General features: G+C 36.6%; 1 protein-coding gene across 8 annotated transcripts in view; it reads right to left on the reverse strand.

Annotated features, from left to right (window-relative positions):
• LOC121315828 (SAM and SH3 domain-containing protein 1-like) overlaps positions 1 to 25,665 on the reverse strand; it is a 356,703-nt gene that overhangs the window by 71,834 nt on the left and 259,204 nt on the right. Inside the window, exon 1 of one of the 8 annotated variants that reach the window (XM_041250304.1) lies at positions 12,505 to 12,721. The exons of 5 other annotated variants lie outside the window; for them this stretch is intronic. In XM_041250304.1, the coding sequence (XP_041106238.1) occupies positions 12,505 to 12,507 (3 nt within the window). In that variant the 5' untranslated portion in view covers positions 12,508 to 12,721. Of the gene's footprint in view, positions 1 to 9,478; positions 9,807 to 9,840; positions 10,271 to 12,504; positions 12,722 to 25,665 lie in introns of those variants that run through there. 2 more of the 8 variants (XM_041250300.1, XM_041250303.1) reach the window with 2 other exon arrangements.

The raw sequence follows: 25,665 nt of genomic DNA on the forward strand, positions 1-25,665 counted from the left end.
TACTATTTCTGGCAGGGAATTACACCCCTGCTTTTCTTTTCAAGTGTCTTTCAAGACACATCCAATGAGGAACTACAGAGGGCTCTGTTCCCACTAAATTTTTGAAGAACTTTCACATTTTGTTGATTTCAATTCCAGATTTGTTAAATTCCAGTTTCCAATAGGGTCATGGTAAAATTGCAAAAAGTTTCACAATTCCACACACAATATTTAAAAGTAAGCAATCTAGTAACTACATCAGCTTACAGAAATTACTGATAATGCTGGCATTACATTAGGTAGACGTGTATACTAACAGCATAAGCAATCACAATTAAATTTGGTTAGAGCTCATCAAAATTACAATTTTCAACCACCTTTACAAACGTTCTGATAATGTAGTGCAGGAGTTACACAGCTCTCCTGCACAGACACAAAACTTACTGTACCTTAGAATTGTTTCAATGGATCAAATTACAAATGGAGGTCCACTTGAGTTGGAATGGTATGTCTTGGTTCAATTAAATAGTTAAATAACCTGCCAAAATATTTTAGCTTAAAAATTTGTCAGGTACCAACTTGATGTCCAGTTAGCAGCAGTCATGCTTGGGCCTCTTGTTCAGTAATACCGAAGAGCATAGCTATAGTGCCTCAATCTTGCATTGTAGGTCTTCACTATATATAAGGAACAGCATTGTTCTTTGATGGATATGTATTGCCAGGGGGGCAGAGCAAAGGTGAGCTGCCCCTGTATATCTGCAGTGTGTTGAAGGCATCATGCTGGGAGTCCCAAGACATTTGGGAGTGTCAATGGGGAGGCAAGAATCTGAAAATTGCTCCCAGCAACAGGTAATTAACAGACATTCATTCTAAGGACTCTGGCTAGCTAGTTCACTGTATCCAATGACTGCCATCAAGCAAACTACAAGGGATTAGCATGACCTCAACTATAGATATACAAGAATATATTTTTGATTTGTACATTTTTTGGTGTTTTTTTTTGCTGATGTGGCAGTTTAAACAGTAAACAATTTTCATTGTCATACAATGTGAAAGTGTGACATAGGCTATGTTACTGCGGTCAGTTAGGGTCTGAATTCTCCACGAAAAGGATCAGGAAGACAGCAATTAAAACAGATACTAGAAAAGAATGCAAATTTACACAAGATTATATAACGTAAACTATCTGCATCTAGAAAAAATGTTTTGATCAGATTTTAAAAATGAGTGTATATGCAAAGGGGATGCTTAACATTGTTGACTGAGTTGTATAAATGCCAACAATAATTCAAGTCGACTTTTTTTTTTTGTAAAGAATTTCACAAGGTTCTTTAACATAATTTTCTGTCTGGTGTCAGTGAGCTGGAGACCAAAAGTCTGGTTTCTCCACCAGTGACTGTACTGATCACACCCTAAATGCTACTTAATAGCAAAATTACAAACCTTAGCGTGACATGCAAAGTTTACGTTGGTTGTTATTTTAGTCTGCCTTCTTGCTCTGAAGAGGCACCTGTGTCCACCTGTAGCCACATCAAACATGAGCGTCAATCTCATCCCATTGCTGCACATGTGGCTTATATTTTCCAAATTTGGAATCACCAATTCACTTGTGCAATACTTTGCTGCAGACCGATGAAAGACATTTTTTGTACTGTGTTTTAATTCACAGTATCGTTTAATAGCCCACACCCTGTCTCTAAAGTATAGCTACTGTATAATATGGTTAATGGGCAGCACAAAAAGCAATAGTTTTCTATTGCTCAGTAAACAACAACAGCCTTTGAAATGTGACTGTCAGCTTTTTCAACAGGATTTCTGACGCTGCTTTCCTGCCAAAAGCCTTAAACTGAACTGTTTCCAACTTTCATGCTTTAATATTTCAAAAGCACTATGTTCAAAACATTCTGAATACAATATATCTTGTAGGCATTCTTTTGTGCTATAATGTTGCTGTACTATACATTTTTTTTAACCCAATGTCTTCCAGAAAGAACTTCATCACTGTCGGCAGCATACAGAACATTAACGTCCAAAGAAATGTGAAATTATCTTTTGAAATGCCAGTTACGGACATCTGTTTAACTCTGTGTCTGAATATGCACAAACCAAAGCCCAGACACACATTTCCTCCTACATCTAAATCTGGCTGTTCAAAATGATACTGTCGTTTATAAAATGAGAAACTAAACTTGCCACCCAGAATCTCAACAAAAGCAGTGATAAATAGGTTCACAATATACTTTTCAGTAAGCTTTCCTTTAAAGCCACCTCATTTGCAGAGTCTTTGTTACAGCTTTGTGTAAACACAGTGTTTATCAGTAACAGCATATCTTTGGCCAGACCATCGATAAGATGAGTACCCTGTTAAGAGGAACCAAGCCATGTGGTCCCTGAAGACCACTGGTAGAAAAACAAACAAGTTTTACTTTCAAGTCTAGTTTATATTGGACTAAACTTTTAATAATACAAGGGGGAAATTAATATTATTCACAACTGTTTGAAATTACAAGAATGATCAAAAATAGCTCTGTTTATAATTCTATCTTCACAACACCAAATGACTATGTGGTATCCTCAACTCAAAACATCCTTTGTAATACAATCTGTCACGCACATAAAGGAAAATGAAAACAAACTGTTTACAAGGCAGCAATGTTAATTAGGACCATTCCTTCTGAGGAGTCGTTGATACTGCAGATAAAAAGTGGTTTTTGAAGACCAACAGCAGTCAAAAAAAAAAAAAAAAATTAATAATCCGCTTTAGTTCTTGATGCATTTTTAACATGCTAAAAAATGGGCATTCCTCACTAATGTTGTGGGGTGGGAACCTTGCTCTATTAAAATACAATTCACAACAAAATGTATCAAGTACTAAGTATAAAAATTCATATAGTATGTTCTTGACTAACTTAAGAGAAGGTAGGGGTCATTTTATGTTGTTGATTTATTGAAAGGAACACAGAGGCACCCAGTATTTGTGTTCATTCGCTGATTACACAATTTGAACACATTAAAAAAAAAAGAAAGAAACATAAAAAGGTAAAGTACACTAAATAAAAGTCCCTGATTGAATAACTCAGTGTTTGAGTTAGCAAACACACACAGCTGCTTACTGTATGCACTGCTCTAAACACATGTGCACATACTCAAATTCAACCTAAACTGTGTATCAGATCCACTGTGTCAATAGTGGCGACCAATCATAATCCACATATAAATAAAAACCGATCTGTCTTTCTTAGTTTTGGAGTCAGACACAAATAACAAACAAAAAAAGTATTGACTTAGTAATTTACTTTGATGAGGGCGGAGGAATTTCCTATTTTATAGCACTACATGAAAATGTAGAAGCATAACTCAACCGCACAGTGCTCTTACATCATTTCTGAGAAATGAATATGGTTTTCCTGAACTAAAAACAAGATGCTTTAGAAAATACTCTTTTTAAACAGTGTGAACTACATCCAACTTAAACAGAATAGCAAAGCAGTACTTTTTTATAGGGCATAATACACCAAATAGGGCTGCTACAATTAAATCTAAAATCGATTTTTCAATCGACTCAATTCCTCATTATATACATCGAGATAAATACTGGATAATCGATTCAATAATAACATTTTTGTAACGCGCATAGTTAACAACATTATGTAAGTTTATCAACGAGTGTGTGTATAAACATGTAAATTATAGTTATCAAATGTATTTTTTGACAGAAACAGCAAGTCTCTGATACTTTTAATTGTTTTATGTTTTTTTTTTTTTTAATAATCAGTTTTATTAAAAACATACTAGTACTCACTGGAACTTAAGCTGTTTTATTGGTTCCAAAACAAAAAACAGGTATCCAGTTTCAAAGGAACCGGTTCGCACATCTCTAGATAAAAGATATTTATGCTTGTACTCCTACAATAGCCATAGATGCCAACTTATGAAAGCAGAAAATAGTAGCATGTGCCGAGCAAAACAAGGCAGAATTTATTTATTTATGCCTTTATTTTTTAAGCCAGTGGCTGCTAGCCCCTAGAAATTAAAAGGTTCTTAGGCTCTGGCAAGCCAATTACCTAATTTGTGTTGTTAAATCTATAAATTTGGTAATTGTAAAATACATGGCATTTACAAATGGAAAATATTTAAAAAAAAAACAATAAAAATACTTCAACACTGATTTATTTTAATTTTGTTGGGAATTCTATTCTGGATTGAAATGTTAGTAATGGAGAGTGTTTTAGGATCTCGTAAGTCCTATCAAACGTGGACTGAAATAATGCAAAACTTTATAAAAATAACTACCAAAATAACAACCTCAAGAAATATTGAACATGTGTTTTATTTACATTTTTACTACTCTGCAACTATCAAAACACAAAATGCTGTGTAGTATCCAATAATGAATTAATTATTTAAAGCGAGTTAGACCTCAAAACCCATTTGCATAAACACACAGTAATGAGGGGTGTCAGTGCATTTAAATGCTTATTACAGTTACACTGTCTTTTCTTCTATGTATTTCTCGATGTATGGCTGGAAGTGGTGGTAGCGTATGTGTTAGCCTATTTGTTTTTCTATGGGTCTCTCGCTATATCGAGGCCCTCGATATATAGCGGATGTATATTGGACCCCGACACCCACAATATAAATCGAGCTGGTGTTGTAATTCCTTAGTATTATAAAATGCTCTAACATATCCATCTGTGGCTAAACCTGGTTGGGTACAGGTTCATCTAATCAACCACTTGGTTTGTTATAGATTTTGTTAAAACTATGAGTAGTTGCAGAATCTAAAGTAATGCATTTTCAATGTGGTAACTTGTAAGTGGAACTGAGGGAAACTTTTTCCTTAAATACTGTCCAAGCATAAAATTGGGCTTTTAAGGACAAGCATTCAATTTAAATAAACATTTCTGTATCTTATTGTAAAATTACATTCATAAATAAAAAATGACCAGCATTATTTTCCATAGATACGCGCTACAACAAACATAAAAACAGATGACAAATGGCACAACTTCAAATGGCCATTAATCAAATTATTTATTTCTTCAATGGATTCACACATTTTATAGAAATACCTTTACAATACTATTTCCAAAACACGACTGCATAGCACAGAACACCCCTCTCTGGGTATACTTTGCAGAATAAAGACAAACATACATGCAGTAATAAAAAAAAGAAAATGATTTCTGAAACTAAACTGAAACATCAAATGATATTAATCTGAATCACATTCCCAGTATGGATTGTTTCAGGTTAATTTGTATCTCAACCTCTCCAAGCCAGACCTCCTTTTCTTCCCACCTCTTCTTCCCCCACAGCTCTATTTATCTTGAATCCACCATCTTCTCTGCCTCATCATCCACCAAGAACCTCAATGTCACCCTCAACCTCTCCCTCTCTTACTCTCAGCACATCTCCACTTTTGCAGGATCCTGTTGCTTCTTCCTCAGCACCATATGCAGAATTTGTACCTTCCTCACCGACTATCCACGCAGCTCCTAGTTCCGGCCCTGGTACTTTGTAATTGTAAGTCACCTTGGATAAGGGTGTCTGCTATGAAATAAATAATAATAATAATAATAATAATAATAATAATAATAATAATAATAATAATGCCAGTCCATAACTTTGGTACCTCCAGGTGTGATTACGTATCAGTGAAAGCACTGTGTTATTGATTCATTATTTATCGAAATAAAACAGCTCATAAGCATTACGCATTTGAGTAACTCTGAAGGAATAATACCTGCTATCTATAGAGGCCATTAAAAAGGTTAGCCCCTAAAGGTTTAACCAAACAAAGTGATTGAAAGAGTGACGCTCAGTGAAATGCCTGAAGCACAAGGATTAGGTTACAAAAGGCTTTAATTCAATACCATTCCCAATTCAGACAGTATTGGTCTAGCTTGTATATTTTACGCTAAAGCATTAGTCCCTCCATATTCAGTAATCTACTTATCTATATGTATAGCCTTTTTGTATCGAAATGAGCACCTCTAACTACAATATTTCCATAACGGTAACTCCATTTTAAAGTTGTTTTTAGTGATAACTGTCAGAATAGCAGACAAAGTTGACCAACTAAAGAAGTATTCAATTATAATCAAATCTCCAAACATAATCTAGTTACCTTTACTATCCAAAATCCTCCATCGATCTTTACATACCTTAGTATTAGCTCATCACAGCCTACCACCACAAAAGTTATTCTACAAATCCCAGTTACTTCTTACTGTTAACGATACATCTGGCCTCTGTCATAGGAAGCATCTGAAGAGCCACCTAAAATGAAATGCTGCATCCTAAAGAAGGCCCATTCCATTAAAATGGTATGCTTGTGACACTGTCATCAATATTCAGCAGGGGTGCAAATTTGGAGCTATGGCGTACATCATATAACGCCAGCAACATTCAATTCTGGTGTCCGTTTTTTATTCCTTAGCAACCATAGATGACGATAGTTTTTTATTGGTTCTGGACTACTCGCATGATCCGCCCACACTCATCCACATACACAGGAGAGAAAGTTTGTGTCTTGTGGAAAGTTGATGGAGGCTTGATTACAGAAGGAGCTGATAATTTAGCACCAGCAGGCTCTCTGTTGCTAAACTTTCAAAACAGTTTAGTATTGATTTTCAAAACGATTTGCACCCCTGAATACTACTGGCAAGACTTTGAGGCCTTCATGATCAAACCCCTGTGTATTCGGCCAGGCCAGTCACCACAAAAATCACTGACTTTAATGTAACAAACATACCATGTTCATCGAATAACCCTTAAAAATAATGTAGGAGCCTATTAACTTTTACAGCTAAAATATCAAAGTCTTATTTTACCGGGGGTTTTACTTAAACATGTCCACAAGCCATTTCACTCCACATTTAACAGGTAAAATGATATAATGAAGTACTTCAGGGTTTGGATGGAGGTTTCACTTATTCAAATTTAGAACAGGCTTGGAACAAAGACCAGGAGTAGAAGGGCCAACTGGCCACCCCTGCGCGTGTGCCTGCAGTACTGTGTATTAAGGGATGCTTATTGGAGTTCAGTCTGCACAAAGAATTACTCAATTCCCCTTTAACTCGCCTGAAAAACAGCTTGAATGCACAAAAATACATCTAAACTGCTGCTATTGCAAAATTGGCTATTCATAGCATTGACGCAGATTTTGCAAAAACACAAAACAGTGCTTCAATTATCTGAAACTGAATAGATAAATTAAAACAAATATGTTACAAAACAGTAGACTTCGAGTCACCAAACAACAGCTTCAATGTTACACACAATGGATTTAGACCCTGTCCACACTATGTCTTTTAGCCAGCTTAAAAATGCTAAATATGATTAGCGTCTACACTACGCACTGTTTAACACTGTACTCAAAACCACCTCAGGGGGTAGTCTCCAGTCCAGTTCTAAATTAGATTGCACCAAGTAGTGCGATCTAGCGCCCGCCCTCCATCTGTGTGTGGATTGCCTCGCTCTGTGTGATGATATAAAGCGGGTGTATCTGTATATAGGCTGATGGAGTAAAAAAAAAAAAAAACTGTCAACAGGAGAATGTGTAGCAGTAGAACGTTGTTACTGGAAATAGTACGTCAAAATCCACGGTTTGGTAAAATTACTACAGCGATAATAAAAGTCCACATGGCTTTGTACAATGCAAATATGATACAAAAAGACGGGAAATTCATCTCTGCAGCAGCACACTGAAAAGTGATATTTGACCTTTATATGTTTTAAAAGCGAACGTTGTGGTGTAATATTTGTTGTTGAACATTCATTTAGCGGTTTGATATGATCTAGGCTTGTCCAAAACGAGTATGCGAATTTGCAAGAGCATTTTCTATGTCGCTATTTATGGTAACAAAGTTTTGAAGAAGCCTGTTGTCGTCTTCAGCATTGGATTACAAGGAAATTAAGTAAATGAGATATGATTACTTGAGAGTGTTTATTTATTTATTTACGTTTTAACTGGAAACCAAGAACACTCTACACTCAAGGTACTTAGTTGCAATAGCGTATGTTAGGAATATATTTGTGGAGATTGTTGGGTCGGATATGCAGACATTTCGGGTTCGGATCAGGTTTTAAATGTAGGACCGAGCAGACCTCTCGTGCGGTTTATCAGAATTGTGGATGCTATACTGCCAAACTACATTTTTTGTGTATCCTCCAATATCCCAAAATGCTTTGTGATATGTTTGTCTCAATATGCGCCCGAAGGACTTGCTATCAATGTACATTCCACACTAGGTATTCACTGTTATGCTTTAAAAATCTGTCCTCTGTTAAACTAGTGGGGAAAGTAACAAAAGCACGTTAAATTAGGCGACTGCAAAAATTAAATATGAGTTAAAAGTAGGATTGTGATGAACAATTCACGTCAATTTGTTTATTGTGTGTTCGCATTTACTCTTTATAAAATACTGTAGTGAAATAGGTTAACGCAGGCAGGCACATCACACAGGAAAAGGCAATCCACACACAGGCGAAGGGTGGGCACAAACCTAGTACCTCTTGTACTAAAGCACAGCGCCAAAACCACTGTACAAAAGAGCCGGCTCCTTTCCAAGGAGAGTTTATCGGGCTTATGTCTTTGTGTGTGATTACGTCACCTGCCAACCCTGCTGCTGCCTTCCCCGTGCACGCTACAATACTTGTTTTATTCATTTGTAGCAATATGGATCTCTGTTAATATGAAGCATAATACATTATTTTAAAATAAAATACAGTACATGGTGGGATGCTACCATATTAATTTCCACTGTCCATTGCGTTGTTAGGAACTGTATGTTATGCCAGACTAAACCAGGAACGGTACTGAGTGTGGGCGATTAGAGCTGGACGAATCAGAACGGTTTTGAGTGCGGTTCTCGAGGTCGGTTAGATAGTGTGGACAGGACCTAAATACAGTCCAAAGACCCGTTTTCAACAAGGGACCTGATTTATGTTTCAGACATTGTCCTCAACCGTATAATTAGTCTGACAACTTTCTCATTATATATTTGTGACAGGTTCACTTGAGACACTTGGAAAAATACTTAAAAATAGTAATTTCGAATATAAACAAGCCGCTTCCTCGATTGCAGAATAAACGCATAGATTACCGGTAAGAATTTATAAGACTACTTTTTTGTTTGTATTTATTTACTTTAATTAATGTAACTGGATAAACTCAGCAACATATGTTAACAATTCAACTGGAACTTGAGCTGTCTGACACTGCGATATTTGCAAATAACTCTCAATAATGTAGATGGAGCTAGTGAAACCCCATATCCTTGTATTCTAAGACTTCAGCAACTTTACGCATTACATTCCCCATATGCACTCATTGTATCACCCAATCACATTAAGCGCGTTTGTCTTTGCTTGCACGGGTCTTGGCACAGATTTTAAATCTGGATAAGGGAGCATTAATAAAATGCTAATTTTGTAACCCTGCCACAGTATTATACGAATGCTTAAATAAATTAAAGTGTTACCAAGCACGTACCATTTCAAAATCTGGGCGCAGCACCTATTTCCAAATTCCAGTATGAACAGATGTAGTCCACCAATATAAACGTATACGTTTATCAATTTAAAAAAAAAAAAAAAACGACCTACAAAGTCTGGATCATACTGAATCCCGTTTTTTGTTAAAATGACAATAGTAGCCAACTTATCTTTTTTTTTTTTTTTTTTTTTTTTTTAAAGACGTCTTGGCTGAAGTAGTCTTTTCATGTCACCGTGGCATTAGTCAACTCCTAGATGGACAACTGAAACCCTTTTGGTAACACACGAGTGAAGAGGCTGACTCAGATGGCTGTAATCTTCCTGCCTCCCCCTCCCCCTACAAATGACCCACAGACTTACCAGTATACCCATCACATCGGTCCACAGTTTAGAGAAGTTGTCAGACATGTTCCTGTCTAACTGGGACTCTGGACTGGAGGTACCTTGATCACCCTCCATTACTTTCCTTGGCTGAGAGTTTCAGCACAGGCTTATGAAAACAAAAACAACGTTCTGTCAAAAACGGTGACAAGCCCCCCCTGAAGCAGACAACACTTTATTCGTCCTGAAATCTTTCACAATGCCTTGGCTCAACTAATCAGGGTCCACTGAAAAGACACTCACAGACTAGTAAACCAAATATACAAAAACATCCTCCCAGGGGAAAACGACAAGCCTGACTTCAGTAATGATAGTGTTCCATCTTGCACGTGCTTTTCTTTTTCTTTTCTTACACGCACTGAAACAGAATATAACCTCAAAATTGACATTCCTTCACAAAACTTGTGTGGCGGAGCCTGCAACAACACACTGGGACTGACAACGGGTCTGAACCAAAAAGTTCAAGGAAGGGGAAGATCGAAATATATGCTAGAAAAAGTATTTTAAACTTCACCAGTTTTGGTTTTCAATATAAAAAAAACGGTTTCTTATATACTTATTGCGCTATTTTGAAATGCACATCCTACGTTGTTACAAATCTCAGCACCAAATACTTATTGTAAAATTCTGTAAGCCCCTCCTTCTAAAATGAACTCCCCCAACTTCACAGTACTTTTTATTTTTATCTCCTCCCAGTTATACATTTAGCAACAAAGGTGCTCCAACTGTATGGGATGTTGTGGACATCAGCAACAAGCGGGAAACTCTCCTTTTAAACGCGATGGCCAAACTTTACTGCAGATTATGTTAATGTATTTATGAACGTTGTCAGACAGTATATTTGTAGTCATACAAGTGGTTTACCCAACCTAGTTTTTAACATTAAAACAGTCACCACCTTTTCCCCAGGGTAAGACACGAATACCCTGCATCGATAAACAAACATTGTTTAAAAAAAAACAAAAAAATCCATGACCACTGTTTCAGGAAAGACATATTGTTTGTGTCCTATTTTTAAATGTTTTTTGAATGTCAATTGTTTACAGTCATATCCGATACATTATTTTAAAAAGGTTAAAAGTTCATTGCCCACAAACGAGATCCTGTATATGATTAATGCATTCCACAAAACCCCACTTTAGGAACAGAAATACACCCTTGCCTAATTTGTAATTTTTCATAATTACTATACAGTTTCAAACTAACATAAGTATTTGTGGTTAATAGGTGGTTATATTTAGCTTACATCCATTTTAGGGGTGTGACTTTCACAAAAACACAGAGCGAGATTAACCATGTCTCATAATACAATTAATTTATTTTCTCTTTTTGTAAATATCTATGTTCTATTTTCCTATATATATATATATATATATATATATATATATATATATATATATATATATATATATATATATATATATATATTTTGTTCTGTAAATGCTTTGGCAATACTTGCATAATTTTGTCATGCCAATAAAGCTCATTTTTAATATGAGAGAGAGAGAGAGAGAGAGAGAGAGAGAGAGAGAGAGAGAGAGAGAGAGAGAGAATCATCTTTTATTTAACATCATGTAAATCACACAACAAAATGATATCTTCCAGTAGCCATAATAGCAGTACAGTATTTCATGTTCAATTTTTTGTCAGTTTTTAGTTAAATATATGGAAAACTACAAAGTGCTAGTGTTATGTATTCAGGCAAGTTCTTAAAGCATGTTATATGGGTTCTGCTTTTAATACTTGTGGAACAAAAACATTTATTCACACAGATATAATACTGCAGCTAATGAAACAGTGGAACATTTTTAAAGTATAACAATATTATATTCATGTATGGTGTTTCTTTCGGGTCCACTTTTACCTCTAAGGCCTCTTCTGTACATGAAGTGAAGGGTGGAGTTGTGTTGACATTGTCACTGACTCCCATATTGTGCCTTTAACAGGTCCAGTTCTCGATTTTCAAATCAGTCAAAAGCTTGTGGCAAAACCTACTCATTTTTTAGTAGATAACAAGACAGGCTAAAGCACAACCTGTACCACCAGCCAAGAAAGTGTAATCCAATGTTGGTCACTATGCAAGGGGAAATAGTCTCGGACTGGCATCCTCACCAGGTCAAAAATATAAAACTGATGACTTTTTGTTTCCTTTTCTTGTGTTTCAGAATTACTGGATGTCCTGTGCATGCTGTTGACTGATGTTTCCTCTCACTTCCCTTAAGAAGAGACACTTACTAGTCTAGGTTAACCAGCTGAAGTACTGTTACTTTTTCATATGTATTGAATTAGCAAAATAAGCTTGCACTGTGATTTCACTGCAAACACCATTAAATACCCCCCCCCCCCCCCCCCCCCCCCCCATCTATACCAATTTGTTATTTTGCTGGGCTGGAAAACATCACCAACCATTGCGATATTAGTTACAATTTGTGAATATCATCAATGCAAGTCATTAAAACACAGCATCAAATGACATAGAATTATAAGCATTCTTCAATAAACCAGCTATAATCAAGTCAGGGAAAGAAAACTGATTTTGTTTATGCAGACTCAACACCAATGAAACTTTGTTCCTTGTTTAAAATAGTAAAAGCATTATGCCAATATAAACAGTTTAAGAGAGAAATCTTTAAAATAACTTACCATTTTACTTCAATGTAATGTCAGCGGTCGCATCAATAAAAATGTTATTCTTCCAAGGTCTGTCTTGACTCCACAGCACTTGTACTGGTTAGTATATCTGTACATGGAACATATCGGCTCCTAGCTTCTTGGAATTAAAATAAAACGCTCTGCACATTCCAAATTAACTACTGCACCAAAAACTCCAACAAGCAGTGTAAGAGCCACAGTCACAAACAAAAAAAGGTCCTCAGGATAGTCAATAAAATAGTAAAAACAAGTCACTCACTGCTCACAGGTCTTGCTGGCCTATTATTATTTTCTTTAAACAAAGACTGTGTCTGCAGCTGGGTTTTAAATAAAATAGCCCTTCCTTTCACAAACTCTTTTTCCAATTTTGCCAGACATGTCATTTCCGTCACAGAGTCAATTTCCTTATACCATACTGAAGTTGTGTGGCAAAAGTTTGCTGGACACTGACACCCATAATGCAGCATTTATAAGCTTTCCTGTTTCACTCTACCTCCTCTGGAGCATTTGCATGAGGCCAGTCACCTAGCCAAACCCTATCCTGCTGTGGAACTGATTGCACTAGATAGCCACTGGTGCTTTTCCCTCTGACCGTACAATAACACATTACAATTTCAATGCTTCCACATAAAAAAACAAACAAAAAAACGATGGACTAAGTTTTTAGCTCCAATGCATTCCAATGCACATTTTTCCTAGAAAATAAATGGAAATAAACCACTTGTTTGTGGTTTTGTTTAAATGCAGTCTTTAATTTCAGAAAGAGGGATAAACCAACTTGTGACATATCACTATCCAAATTATAATGTCATTCATAACCCCCACCTCTGTCTAAGCAGCTACCTTACTATATTTATACATTACAAAAGGTGGGGGGCGGGGTGGATCTCATTTGCCTCAGTCAATAGCCCCTTGGGCATGCACTGTTGGGGCCAAAGTTTACTAAACATGCACAGCGATCACTGCAATAACCTTTTTTTCACTGCAGTTGTGGCGATTCTCCTGAACTATTGAACTACCATCATATTTGATCAATATAACCACTGTTACTGTCACCCTCCACTTATTTCCACATTTAATTATCCCTGCCAGAATATAATGGCAAACAATAGCGACAAGCTCCTGATATCACCTTGGCTATTATCACAATCCAGATTGTATCAATCATATTTATCAGTCGTACAGCTGGATTTCCACCCCACTTAAGAGTATTGAAATATTCTGACATTACAGAACTCCTCAATGGGTATGTTTACAACTTCCTTAGGTTTTTAATTACTGATGAACTGCTGATAAAATCTTAGTCCCATTGAAGCGATATTAAGAGGGGTTTTAATTCTAACTTGAACCTGCGACCAACAGCCTCCTACTTCTGAAAACATATCAATTTGTAACAAACAGATTATAAAACAGGAAATAAGCATACCACTTCCATTGATAAACAATATCACCTGTCAACAAGGTTGGCATTCTGATAAAGTAGATGGATAAACGTAGTATAAAAATAACAAAAGGCTTTCTGTGAAAAATACAACACATTTAAATAGTTCCAATAAGGTGTTATTAGATGCTTAACAACTAAGCGTCAATTAACATGCTTAACATTAAATAACTTGCAGTTTTGGTTTCTGCAAACTACCTCTAATTTAATTGCAATGAAGAAATCCTGAATGTATCCTCAATTACCAAACTTTCCATCTTTGCCAGCATGCATTCCCTGCAAACAGGGTCTGGGAAACAGCAACAGCTGCAGGAAAGGGCCTGCAGATGCACTAGAAAAACAACCTGAGTGTCTAATGGAGAGCTTTTTCAGGCCTGTCCTTATTGGCACTTCTTTAGGGTACAGTGCTAACAACAAACATAGCAATACTTGCCTGCTTCTCATGGAGACCAAATACAATATAATCTGGATTACTAGCCTAGAGGCAAAAGTTTAAAAAGAAAATCTAAGACAATTGAGTAATTTACACTTCAGAGAAAATAGCTTTGAATTGTGCCCCTAATGTTTTGGAATGAGACAGGAAAGAATATTGCACTGAGGAAAATCTCTCAGGACTTGACTCTTTCTTTCCTTACACTTAAAATGTTTGTATTTTTACACTCACAATCAGACAATATAAGAGTATGTGCAGCATATAAAGAGCTAAACTCTAAAACAACTGGAATTACAAAAAAAAAAAAAAAAAAAAAAAATCACATTCTGTTGTCATCACTAAAACATTTAGACAAATAGGGACATGCTATGTAATTTTATATGCTGGGTACAGTATCTAAGTTCTTTATTCATAGCTTTGGAATGCTGGAATTAAAACTATGTAGAAAAAAAAGTAATCATCTTCTGTTTTTGTGAAATCAGACTACATTTTGATTGGTTTCATGAATCTCTCTGGTTTACAGCAGCAGGAAAGGACACCCCTGGGTGAAGTGGCGTTAGGTAAATTGAATCTTTTCTGGGGATTTGTAGGATTCCCTGTAGGGTCTAAATGTAACCCTGCTGTTTTATAGACATAATTCCTGCAAGGAGCCAACACACCTCAACAGTAAACAGAATCCCTGGGTTTATGCTTTAATAAACACCTCTAATTAAGAATTAAGAGGGGAGGAGAGCAGACACACACACACACACACAGACACACAATAATAAAATATACACTTCATTGCAGCTCAAAAGGAAGACGCAGTTGAATGAATATCATGAACTGTTCTCACCTTCTCTAAACTAGCTGCAAGTGTTGCTAGACAGTGGTTAAACACCATGGAGACCCATTATCTAAAGTGAGTGTGTTTCTGCTAACACCTAATAGTACACAAAAAGACATATTCCACACCTGCAGTATGGAATCGACATACATGTTAAACTCATTAGTGCAAATCAGTGCTTTTGAAACAACACAGTTCACATAATGCTTTTACGTGGTTAATACGACTCCAGGGACCATTACTTAATAATCAAAGTCAAAGTTAAATGCAAAGATATATGATAACATTTGTTGATAATAAAGGTATACATTCTCAATTTAAAATGTAAACAATTATCTGATGTTATGAAAAAAACTAAAATAAACAGCAGATATTATCAATCAATCAATTAATCAATCTTTATTTTATATAGCTCCTTTCATTTCACCACCATCACAAAGTGCTTTACAAGATGCAGTAACATTATGGAAGAATTGTGTCTTTTATCGTAGCATTCCCAATTAATTTTCTATAATATTTGCTTTTATGAAACAAAAGCCTGCAGATAGTATTAATCTCCCCCCCATGAGATATTATTATTTCTAATACAGCAGCAGCATTATCTGAGTCCAGTGAAGCAACTACTGTAATGTGTCATTGAATGACTACTCCAAATAAGGCAGAGAAAACCAGACAGTAGTAAAGCCATGCAGGGTATGTAATACTAGGCAAGTTTTGTTTAAATAGCCCTAGTGTTAAACAAATCCAGTGTCCTACTAAACTCTGTGATTTTAGAGGCCAGATACTGTATACTGTACTCTATATGTGACTTGAGTCCCCCAAACCAAACCCATCCATGAAATGCCAAGGAAGGTTTATTACAGTGCTGTCCACCTTAAACATAGCACTGCTACCTGGGAAGAAGTAGCATGATAAGAAGAGACATCTGGGCATCTACTCTGCCAGAACACCCTCCCTGTGCAGAGCATGTACCCTGGGCACAACAGATATGCTGTATAGTGAAAGCAGGGCTTTAATTACATAGTGTGTTAGATAATATCAACTATTGCAATCCTTCTGTTTGTAAAATGCCATTCTTTGAGGGAGTCAGTGTGGTCCAGTGTTTAAAGTTCAGGGCTTGTAACCAGGTCAACGGTTCAAATCCCACCTCTGCTATTGACTGACTCACTGTGTGACCCTGAGCAAGTCACTTAACCTCCTTGTGCTACATCCTGCGGATGAGATGTTAAATTAATGTGCAACTTACTGTGTGCGTGTGTGTGTATATATATATATATATATATATATATATATATATATATATATATATATATATATATATATATATATATATATATATATATATATATAGATATATATATATTATATATATTAGCCCAAAGAGCCAGCTGCCCAACATTTCAATATGTTGTACATATCTTTTTCAAGGGAGAATGTGTTTGAATCAAAACAACTGAATTCAGTTAAACTGAATATGATCCATCAATGTATAAACCATGATTGAAATGTCCCCGGGGTTCTATAGTTTTCTTGCTAAAAGGATGAAAAATGAGGAATTCTTGGACATAAACTGACATGACAGATGTTAATTCTGGCCAGGAGTAGGTGTTCCCACTGGAGGTGAAACATTTCTATTTTCCTGTATTTAATACAAACAAAAAATAATAATAACAATATGTGACACTGAGCTTAAAGGCCAGCCCAGCTGGGAGAGCCCAGGTGCTCTAGCCAAAAAACAATTGACGTGCATAGAACCAAGCTAAATGTGCAGCTGCGCTTTCTCTAGTAGTGTGTGGCGCAGTTAATGCCAAATGTAGGAATTTCAATCAGATCTCTGACTAGCTCATCTCCCAGGCCCGTTCCAACTCAGCGGACCCAGACAGCGCAGTCTGTCTTCCACTGGAACCCTCCTTAACAAGAAGGCCGTCCAAAATCTCCTAATGAAAACACTGACGCAAAATAACTAAAGCCATTTGTTGGCCATCATACAGTTAACATGTAAGCATCATCGCGAGCATGATCCCTTTATTTCTGGGTCAGCACACTCTAGCCAAGAAGAAGTAAAAGTGTGGAAACTGGTTCCTTATTTGTATCTTGTTTTTGGTTAGCCAAGACAGGAACAACAAAAGGGGTCAAATTAGAATAGCTTTGCTAACTAAAAATGTCCAGAAGCACACAGGACAGCATTCTGCTTGTTTTGTTTGTTTTTAGAAGCTGGGGGTGTACATGTAAAAACCTTAAGAAAGAGACAGGATACAGCAGCAAATTAAAGTGTTTCAAAAATATTTGGTTGCACAGTATTAATTCCTCTTGTGATCCTTCCGTCACCTTCAAAAAAGCTCCACAAAGAGAAGGAACCAAGAGATAGAATTCTGACCCATATACTCAATCTATTACTGGCCGTTTTTTGTGCCTTGTCGGTAACCCGTTTAAATATTAAATCTGAAGGTTTTTTAGGGCAATTTATTACAGCAGTCCTATTACTATACTCAATTTACGCCTGAAAGAGCGGTCGTGCAAGAATTAGGAAAGTGCAAGACATGAGTGTTTGTCGATGTTTTTTTCAGCCTCAAAAGCTGGCAACCTTAATAAGTTGTACTTCATGTTTTGTATTGCAACCACATCATATTCCCAATCAGCCTTTAATGCTATGTAGACCATTGTAAACAAACTCTGCCTTCGGTTCTACATCACATTTATTTAAAAGATAGCACCTGCAATCTGAAAGGATTTCTGAAAGAATTAAATGTATATAACATGACAGAATTACAAGCAAGCATCACTAAGGTAACAACCGCAACACTCTCCTAATTAAGTGTTTAAAAATGATGTCATCAGAATAAAATACCATCAACAATACTTTTAAAAAGTAAAGCTCAGAACAGCTGGTACTGTATGTTAGCATCCAGTGTGGGTAAAACTTCAGCCTTTCAGGTTAATTGAAGTCTCCAGTGGTATAGTCAGCTGGAAGTTTTAATTAGAGAAATGTCTTTGGCTGCAAACTGTGTTCAGCTATAATACGCAGGAAAAGGACCAAATTAAATATGAAGTGCCATTGCTCGAAGGCATACATACTCTTAGATCATTTTCTGTGGAGTTCAAGTGCATCAGGGGGCCAATTTAAGGTAACACTGACACTAATGTCTGAGATATTATCATTACTGTCAGTATTGCTTGAACTTGAACCTGTCAACTACTCCACCTGCTGGTACCAAAACAATCTGGTAATACACATTGTTGTACATGCTTTCCCCTATAAAAAAAAAAAAAAAAAAAACAGAAATGGACGGCATTCACTTTATTTTTGGAAAAATATTACAACGCTAACCAGAATGGTTAGTCATCCCTGCAGTTATCCATGAGGGATTTCTTTTTGTCCACAACGCACGCACGCACACACACACACACACACACACACACACACACACACACACACACACACACACACACACACAAATTATGAAATGGGAGGTGTTGGAATTGTTTTAAGCAGTTTTTAGTAGCTAAAACTTTTTAGATCCTCCATTCAGTCAGGCAATGTATGTTTTTCTTTATAATTTGCAGAACATTCTCCCTGCAATTACCAAATCAGTGAATATATATGCAGTATCTTTTAAATTGATATATTTAATATTTATACAACTTTAACTTAATCACCCTACAGTGGTCAAATTACACTATTGTCTTCTTCCAAACGGTACCTCAGTAGAGTTTACATTAATTTAAAAGGAAAAATTGAGACATTGTCGAATATCTTATATCAAATGATTTGCATAAGGTTAATAAAATGATCCTGAACAGATGCCTTCTTAGGGACACTCCTCATCAAGGGTGCAATCGAAGGCAGCATAGGAAAAAGACTCACTTTATACAACACAGTGTAACTGCTATCCATTATGAGAATTAAACATACTAAGTACATGGTGAGGCACACCTTAAAACGTGCTGGTTTTAATAGTCATGCAGTGCATGTAATGGCTTTTAATCACAGACATGCAATGCACATGCCATTAGGCTAGAATCAGCTGCAGGAATAATAATAAGAAACAATATTGTTATTGCAATAACAAATGTTTCAAGGTCTTTCTCAATGTCTTCTCAATGAACCTGCAAAGGAATCTTCATTGTCATCAAAGCAGAAAATACTGCTTTTTATAATTCAGACGAATCAAGGCTTACTGTTCCTCTCACCTGTTAATTTCTCTACTCTGTAAAAGGAAAAAGTTTAAACCTCTTTATACTTATCACACATACTTGTACAATAGGTGGATCAAACATAACTGCCTTTTTTGGCCAAATACATGGCATGGTTACAAGCCCATAGGGTTTGCAGTGCGGGGGTGTGACAAAGTGCCCGCCCCTGTGTATATTATCTGTTATGTGTTGCGTGTGGTGTGTTTAAATGTTGGTGTCTAGACATTGGTACACGGGATATAAACGGGTCTGTGTAACACAAGTGTTTAAAATGTATATGTGTATTTAGGCACGAGGATTGCACAGCACTTCACTTGCAAGTAAAAAGTAATAATATGTGAGCACGGGGAATTGAACTTTATTAATTCACGTGCTGGGATTCAAGTGAATAATTAATTAATAATTGAATCCCAGCACAACAGTATATATAGATGCACGTTTTCACATACTGGCGGTTGGGTGTTCGGTGAGTGGAGAACGGGAGAGAAGGAGAAGGAAGGAGAAACTTAGATATATCAATTGCTATTACGTGCTGGTGGGACCAGCATGATACTTGTTTATTTAAACTCACCTTTTTGTTAAGTATAGTCCGTTTTTGTTTGTCTCTTATTTTGGCATAGAGTGCCATGTCCTGTTGTTTTCTGTTTGTTCAACTGTTTTATTTACAATAAACCGGCGCAAACAAGCGCCATCATCATTTCAATTAATCCGTCCTGTCTGTGTATTTCATTCCTTTTCCTGGTTCTGACGCCGCCTACTTCGGCCGTCCGTGTGACAGGGGGTTAATATAATAAATTATATTATTTTCAACTGACACATGAGAACTCCGCAGGCCCGCCCCCACGCCCCCACGCCCACTTCTGTGGATTATGCTGCAACAGTAAACACATGGTGCTACAGCTAGGGTGTTGTATAAATAACTTCTGGTTTACCAAATATTTACCATGCTAATCAAGAAAAAAAACAGTTTTCAAGTAAGGTTTTGCTTCAGCGCTAGAATTGCTTCCCTGGGAGCACATGAGCATGCTCTATATTTATTAACAACCTGTGTTACCTCAGGACTACTTTGTACTTTTTCCTTTGATTCCAGCTTTGACTTTCCAGATGTTTAAGAGTTAATAGATGTTTGTAAGAAGAGCAGGGGTATTGACCCAGAGCTCTTGCTGACTTTTTCCCAATAGAGCACTATTTCCTCTTCCAGGAAGGACATAGACTTTCAAATAAGCAAACTGCGAGGAATATACTAGAAATAACCTCCACAATAATATACCATTGACTCATGCTCTCACTGGAACTTGCGATCAACAACCACTATTCCAGGGGTTGTCAAACCTGGTGCTGGAGACCCCATGTCTTCTGGTTGCAGTTGCAGAGTTCAAGTTACTTATAAAACGTTATCGCTAACTTGAAATCTGCAACTGGTTAAGAGCTGAAAACATAAAAAGGTACAACAACGCAAATTATGAGTTCAATTAAGGGCCTAGTTAATCAACTGAGAGCTCAGTTGGAATGAAAACCAGCAGACAGAGGGGGTCCCCAGGACCGGGTTTGAGAAGCCCTGCACTATTCATAACGTCACTAAAATGATTTCAACGTGAGCATTAAAAAGAAGAACATTGTTAAAGCAAACTGTCATTGCTTGATGAACATTTACATGCCTCCAATTAAAGAAGCACACACAGCAAGAGTAGAGTTCAACTTAACAGTTCCTACAGTAAAAACAGTATCCACAAGAAAAGTATTATTTGCAATTCATGAAGATTTAATGTGTTTCACAATTTGATGCAGGATTATGGGTACTATGTTTCATTTCTGAAAGCAGGAACAAGAAGATTATTTGCTCAGTCATGAAAGCTGAGACCTTCTGTTGGTCTGCATCTGTGTTAAGCTTATTTCTAGATTTAATTCAGTTATTAATTATAACCACATTTTTCTAATTTAACTTTTTTTTTTTTTTTTTTTTTAAGTAGACTTACTGGGGTTCAGCACTTCACTTAATTAATTGCAGCTGTATGATCTGAGAAGATGAGCTAATGGGGTAATCTGGCTAGGAACGTTCTGAGGATTTTTAATTCTCATTAATAGAGGGCCGTCGGCTATTATACACCTAACTTGACATACTGCTCCTAGGGGACCTTATTCAATACTGGTGGGGACTGAGCTTGTGCCAGAGTTGCCCAGAGCCAGTGAATTAGATGAGCTTGGTTGTGTGTAAGCCCCTCACAAGTTGAGGTTAGTAAAGAAATAAGAAAATATAACAGGAGGGAGAGAATCATCTAACTGCATAACAAATGCTTTACAATTAAGCAAGCTTACAACACAAAGGTTTAAAATGTATAGCCGCTGAAAATAACTACAAACTTTATTCAAATAAATAATTTAAATTCCCATTTTAGGCTACAGTAACTTCATGCCAGGGATCCAGTTAGAAAACCTTGCATTTTTTTATTTGATCTGATACAAAAGAAACACTACATTAATAAATCCATTTGTACAGATTTTAAGCGCCTCAAGTTTTGTCTCTCCTAACGAGATGCAGCAAAAAAAAAAGGACTTGGTACCTTAAACTGTAGTCTCATTTAGTCAGTTTAGAAATACAGAAGAATATCTTATTGGTGTGCATTTGTGGAATTGAAGCAGGTTCAGAAAATACAGCTCTCCATATGGAGTCAAAAAAGAGTACCCTTAAGTGCAGCTAATTAAGCATTAACATCTCAAGTGCTTGAAAAGCCCCTGTGTTAAATCTGTTTTATAATTTAGGAATAGAGCACAACTACGGAAGAGGTAATGAGAAAAACATGGAGATGGTGCAGGGATTTCAGTTCAGTGTCACATGTGTTCTTTTAGAAATTGGTTACTCAAGGGATGAGGGATGCACGACAGCTATGTCCACAGAGATTTTAAAAGAAGTGGGAAAGCAATTGAAAAAATACATCATTCTGATTTAATGAAGAATCTTTAGAAAAGCAAGATAGTTCCTTTTCTTGTGTTTGGTTTGGAGGTCCCCCCTGCCTACAGGTCTTGTTTATACTGGATGGGCATGTACAGTATTGACTGGTGACAGACTGATGACATATGCCTTTGCAGACACAGAGTGTGACATACATAAAACAGACAGGAGTCTGAAGTGAGATGACAGATAAGAGCTTGAAAACACTACTTAAATAACATATTAATTTATATAAAAAATACCCTGAAATGCACATATGCCACAATACTGTACTTTTCTATCCTCTACACATTGCACATTAATAGTAATGCTGATTAGTCAACACGCACAAATAATGAACCGCAATCATGATAATGAGAGTTGCAATACCGGCAGAGGTGAAGTGAGTTAGGAGTACAGAGCAGTAGGCCATGTATGAGCATTCGTGGAGCACAAAATTCAAACCAAAAATAATATATATATATATTAGATCTATATATATAGATATATATATATATATATATAGAGTCGTCAGGCAGCAGTCCTCTTGGTGCACAGCAGAGGAAGGGCAGCAGTCCTCTTGGTGCACAGAAAAGAAACGTTTTCTGAGGAGGAGCTGAGAGTCCTTACGGCTGAGGTCACTCAGCATGAAATTTTGTTATTTGGAAAAGCCTCAGCCAACAACAGTTATGCTACCAAAGAGACCATATGGTTCTTTACAGTGGAGAAAGTCAATGCTGTCGGTGTCACCAAAAGGACAGTCAGCTAGGTGATAAAAAGGTGGCGGGACCTGCAGCAGGGAACAAAAAACAAACTCACAATTCAGTACAGGCATGCAGCAGGAACAGGAGGAGGGCCGCCATCCACATCACAGCTGACACCGCTGGAGAGGCAAGTGGAGAGGACAATCCATCCCAAACAAAGTGACCCTTGGTTTGAATATGCAGGGTCTTTTCTATCCGAAGGTTTTCCTACCTGTCCGCAACAAGAGCCAAACGTCGACGCATCAGAAAGATTAATGCAGCAAGCACCCTAAGGCCAAAGACAGGTCTCTGAAGGTGAGTGGTTTTATACAGCTCTTAATTACTCACTTCTACAATTGTTTGCACCTTGTCAGAGGAGGTGCAAAGTTTTTTGAAGGTCAGCAATTGCCCAAGTGCAAGGCAAAATCCTTACATCTCATTATAATGTTTGCGCCCGCTTAATAATCCGGATCCCCGACCAATTCCATGCTTATTCTTAATTTGAATAAATTTCAAGTGCTTATTTGATAGCAGGTGCAGAACGGCAGGTGAAAAACATTCTTTACATACACCAGATTTTTACTGACCGCTAAAGTTCCACTTTATGCCAGCTAAACATGATTAGCAGCAATATGGGTGTTTTGCAGCCGCAAATTATTTTGCACGTATCCTTACATCAGCTCCTATATGTTGCTGGGAAGGTATGTTTTTTTGTCTGGTACAATTAATTGTGTGTTTACATAATGCAATAATTGTTCTCCATCTAAAAATAAATGTCCCATTATAGGGTAAATGCTAAAAATTTTAATTTCTCCATTTGATTACTAAAAAGTAGAAAACCCTAAAAAATAAAAGTTGCCTAATATCTCCATGGGGTCAACTACTAAATTATTTCTAAATGAAATCACCCGTAGCTGAAATCACGCTAGTAATATTAACTGTTTTGATACAATACATTAGCTGTCTTTAATTTCTATATTATGCCTAAAGTATTTGAATTTCAACTGTTAATTTCCCCTCAGGTTTATATCAATGTGGGTCTGACAGCTGTAATCTATGACCCGCTTGAATTTTAAAATAAAAACAATAATAATAATAATAAATCTTGGGCATCTTGAAAATGTCATGTTGCATGTTTTCATTGGTCCTTAATCTACATGGCATTTAAGAGACTGCAGTGTACAACAAAACTGCAGATGTATAAGGCAGAACAAATGACATTTCATTAATGCCTTAATAAGTTGGTATTTACTTACATTTATATAGGGTGTTATTTTTGTCATTTGTATAATTGAGCAGTTGAAAATGTATACAAAACTGTTATAAAATGAGTGTGCGCATTTTATAAATCTGTTATATTGCTTCCTCTGCCTCTTCTTTATACACACATTTAGTGCATTGTTAAGTACATAGGACTGCATTGCACACTAACAGGGGACCCTTTATAAATGCATAAGTAAAAGATTGAATCATATAACTAATGCATACTTTTGGCCATATAATTGTGCTATCATATTATTAAAAAATGTAAGATATTGCATCCACTTTTTTGTTAATTTGGTAAATGCATTGATATTCACAGGGGAGGCACACTGTCAGGCTTCAAACCTCTTTGAAGGTTTTCTTGCTTTGTAACTGTGCCTCCAGGGAGTGCTGCTGGAAGGCATTTGAGATGAATGTGGGATGAAAGTGTCTTGGGTTGGCAAGATACCGTCAGTTCGTAAACTGCACACACACTTTGACAATACCCCAAGGTATCATTGAACAAGTTTCAAGCCCACAATCTGTTGAACTTAGCCCCCTAGCAGGATGGAGTGGGAACACTGCTAATCCTTTTGTCAAGTTGAAGACCCCCCCATCCTCTAGAGAGACCTGTGTGGAGCTGCAGGCTGTGGACAACAGCCAAAAGCATTTCTCGATGGCGTGAAGGTGTTTGAGAACAAAACATTTATGAATATATCTACGTTAATGTTTGCATTCATTTATGCATATACATACAGGTTTGTCTACTTTTGTCTATAATGATTGCAGGACGACAGGATAAATTCAGCTAAAAAGTTTGTGTTTTACAAATTGCGATGAACTGCAAATGTATCTTGATAAAACATGCACTGGCATTCTCATTCCAGTTGCTGTTCAGCTTCTGCTATTCACAAAATGATTTGTCACATTTAAGAAACATTTAAACAGGTAACCATAAGCATGGACTATCCTCTAACAAGTACACAGACAGTTTGTGTTTATGAAATTACAGCTGTCAAATAATTTTCTTTCTGTTTGGCTGCCATCCACCAGCAACAAACTCCATGGAGGCTGGGTGCCAACTGAAAATATTTTAATTGGTCACTGCAAGACCCTCCTCACTTTCTGACATTAAAACCATTTTGTTTTGATTTAGCCTTTGATAAAAAGGTACTTTAGTTGAATCTAAGTAATAATAACCTTTGGAAAGCCTGATATTATGTGACATATGCCTGTGTGTGTGTGTGACAGTATTTATATATATATATATATATATATATATATATATATATATATATATATAATGTCACAGGCAAAGCCCATAATGTGGGAATTTGTGAATTG

The sequence above is a fragment of the Polyodon spathula genome, chromosome 5, assembly GCF_017654505.1.
Source record: "Polyodon spathula isolate WHYD16114869_AA chromosome 5, ASM1765450v1, whole genome shotgun sequence".
In the NCBI taxonomy this organism is placed as follows: Eukaryota; Metazoa; Chordata; class Actinopteri; order Acipenseriformes; family Polyodontidae; genus Polyodon; species Polyodon spathula.